This window comes from Cynoglossus semilaevis, chromosome 8, assembly GCF_000523025.1.
Source record: "Cynoglossus semilaevis isolate Cse_v1.0 chromosome 8, Cse_v1.0, whole genome shotgun sequence".
Lineage (NCBI taxonomy): Eukaryota > Metazoa > Chordata > Actinopteri > Pleuronectiformes > Cynoglossidae > Cynoglossus > Cynoglossus semilaevis.
Genome location: NC_024314.1, coordinates 3,259,306 through 3,261,805, shown reverse-complemented (window position 1 = coordinate 3,261,805; position 2,500 = coordinate 3,259,306). Strand labels below are relative to the sequence as shown.

Here is a 2,500-nt window from a genome sequence, read left to right as displayed (position 1 = left end):
AACTTGATCCAGTAGTTACCACCCTTTGCCCTTCTCCTGTAGGTAAATAATTAAAAAAGGGGGGGGGGAGTTTGACAAAAAAATCTTAAAACAACAATGACCAAAAAAAAAATAAAAAAATAAAGTTTTCAACTCAACTACAAAGTTTTTTTTCGGCTTGTTTATTCTTTCATGTTAGAATTAAACTTAAATTTCCTTAAATAACCTTTCCAGTGATCGGATATGCATTGTCTTCACATTGTCATTGATTTTCCCCACACTGACTTTGTCTGCTTAGACTTCTCCCCCATCAGACAGTTACGTCATCGCTCAGGTATACGTTTGTCGCCCAGGGACGCGGCTCCAAAGTAGACGGACGTTTCACCGACCACACCTCTGGGTGCAGCCTGTCTTCCTTTCACTGCAGCTGAGCCTCAGTGGGACAGAGCGTAGAGCTGCTCAGCGCTGCGCTCCAGTCGCTCTCTGTACTCCAGATTACAGTAGTTGCCTTCAGGGACTCCCTGTGTGCCGTAGAGGAGACCCCAGCAGCAGCAGGCGATCACAGCTGTGCTGTCGCTGTCACCTGAAAGAAACGGGGAAACATTTTATACACGAATGTATTTTTTACTAAAAATATGTTCTGGTTAACTTGGTAGTTCCCAACCTATTTTGGCTTCTGACCCCATTTTGACATCACACATTTTAAGCAACCCCAGAGACTTTTTTTTTTCCTGCATACATATATTTGTATTCCTAAAGGTACATTTTATTTTATATGTATGTATATATGTATAAAATATTTTTTTTAATTAATACTATTTTTTTAAATAAAACCTTTAGGAATATAAATATATGTATGTGTGCAACATACATGACACACTTATACACACATGTATATAATTCTATATCTATCCATCTATCTTGATCTACACTATATGCTGTGTATATATACATATATACACGTATATTGTATATACATATAATTTAAAATTTTTAATATCTTTATACAGTTGTTAGTTATTAGTTGAATAAATATTTCATCAGTCATTCTTCATTCAATTAGTCATTTTCAGGTGACCCAATTTGAGTTTGAAGCGACTCCACGTGGGATCGTGACCCCAAGATTGAAAAACCCTGTTGACTTAATCGGCGTTGTTTATAAATTATCCCGGATTCATTTATTTGTCGACAGAGGAACCCGAGTATTAAATCAAACACTGAGTAACTGCGCAACAGCGGAGATAAAATCACCCCTCTGTTCAACGTGAACATCTGGTGACAGAAATTACACACTGCAGTTTTCTGAGGCAGATTTTTAAACGAAGGCTCGTAAAACAATCATTCCTGACTCGGCGACACTAAAGTTTTACACCTTATGTGTGAAGGCGTGTGTCCCTGTGGACAGGAACAAAATGAAAATCAATTAGGGTTTAGGACCATCAGACCATATGGGTGTTCTGATTGAAAGTGACTAGATGGATGCTTGAGGAAAAGGAGGATATAAAACAAAATTAAGATTTAAGTGTGCACTAAATTGCTGTGGTTCTGCAACGGGCATCTCGAAAGGAAAGTTAGACGCTGGTACAGATAAAGCTGCAGGAATTAATTATTGATCAGGTTCAGATTCACTTTAAAATTCCCTTTTTTCCCTAATTAATTAATCATAAGTCACATTAGTTCATTTGAGGCTAGGAAATACATTATACATACAATGCATTATATCTTTCCTCTGACATGGCAGCACAGTACTGACACAGTAAGATACCTGACCTCCATGGAAACCCGCTCTGCTCATCAGATCTTCCCAGTCTGGACCGGCTGCCAGCAGGGCATCAAGCGCAATCATGGGAGCATCATGGCCGCTGCGTCCCGCCCACCCCGACAGGCTGAAGCTCTTGTAGGCTTCGTCCCTCTCAGCCGGGCCATAAGACGACGGCCAAATCACAGGGCCTATCCCGTTAGAGATGCCCCTCAAATCCAGGTACCTGTAGGCAGAGAGCATCTGTTGTGATATAATACGTATAAAACATGATATGCCATGTACCGTACCACAGCCACTTGTCACAGAAGTACGCCCAGTCTCTTTCCGTCTCCTCAACAGCGAAGCTCCGGTTCTGAACGAAGACCTTAGCTATTGGACAGGCCTCGTTGAGCAGACCCAGACCCCAGGTCGTCAATGGCCTGCGCTGGACGGCGTAGGCGGTGAAAAGTGCTGACGCTACCGCTCCCAGGAATCCAGTTGGATGAGGGTGGGTCATTCGTCCTGTCTCCACGGCAACTGCCACCAGTGATAGTAACTGGTCCGGCTTTGGATACCTGTGGAGACCAAAGGTTTTTACCTTTAGAAGTGTATAATAACGTTTTAGATGTAACATAAAACAAGTGACAACCATGGTCCAACTGCACTTTCCAGAAAATATGGTCTTATTGGAAGTAGACAGATTGGATTACATTACATTGATGGATGGATGGATGAATGGATGGATAGATAGACAGATAGATAGATAGATAGATAGATAGA

At 41.4% G+C, this 2,500-nt stretch overlaps 2 protein-coding genes across 2 annotated transcripts in view; one reads left to right on the top strand and one right to left on the bottom strand.

The window, feature by feature from the left end:
• atxn2l (ataxin 2-like) overlaps positions 1-138 on the top strand; it is a 13,427-nt gene extending 13,289 nt beyond the window's left edge. Inside the window, exon 27 of the mRNA XM_025058034.1 lies at positions 1-138. This exon is cut by the window's left edge and continues 533 nt beyond it. The gene's annotated coding sequence lies outside the window, so the exon portion shown is untranslated.
• adprh (ADP-ribosylarginine hydrolase) overlaps positions 1-2,500 on the bottom strand; it is a 9,734-nt gene that overhangs the window by 13 nt on the left and 7,221 nt on the right. The window contains exons 4-6 of the mRNA XM_025058033.1: positions 2,029-2,417; positions 1,750-1,964; positions 1-562 (exon numbers count right to left, since the gene is read on the bottom strand). The exon at positions 1-562 is cut by the window's left edge and continues 13 nt beyond it. Coding sequence (XP_024913801.1) covers positions 414-562; positions 1,750-1,964; positions 2,029-2,417 — 753 coding nt within the window. The 3' untranslated portion in view covers positions 1-413. The remainder of the gene's footprint in view (positions 563-1,749; positions 1,965-2,028; positions 2,418-2,500) is intronic.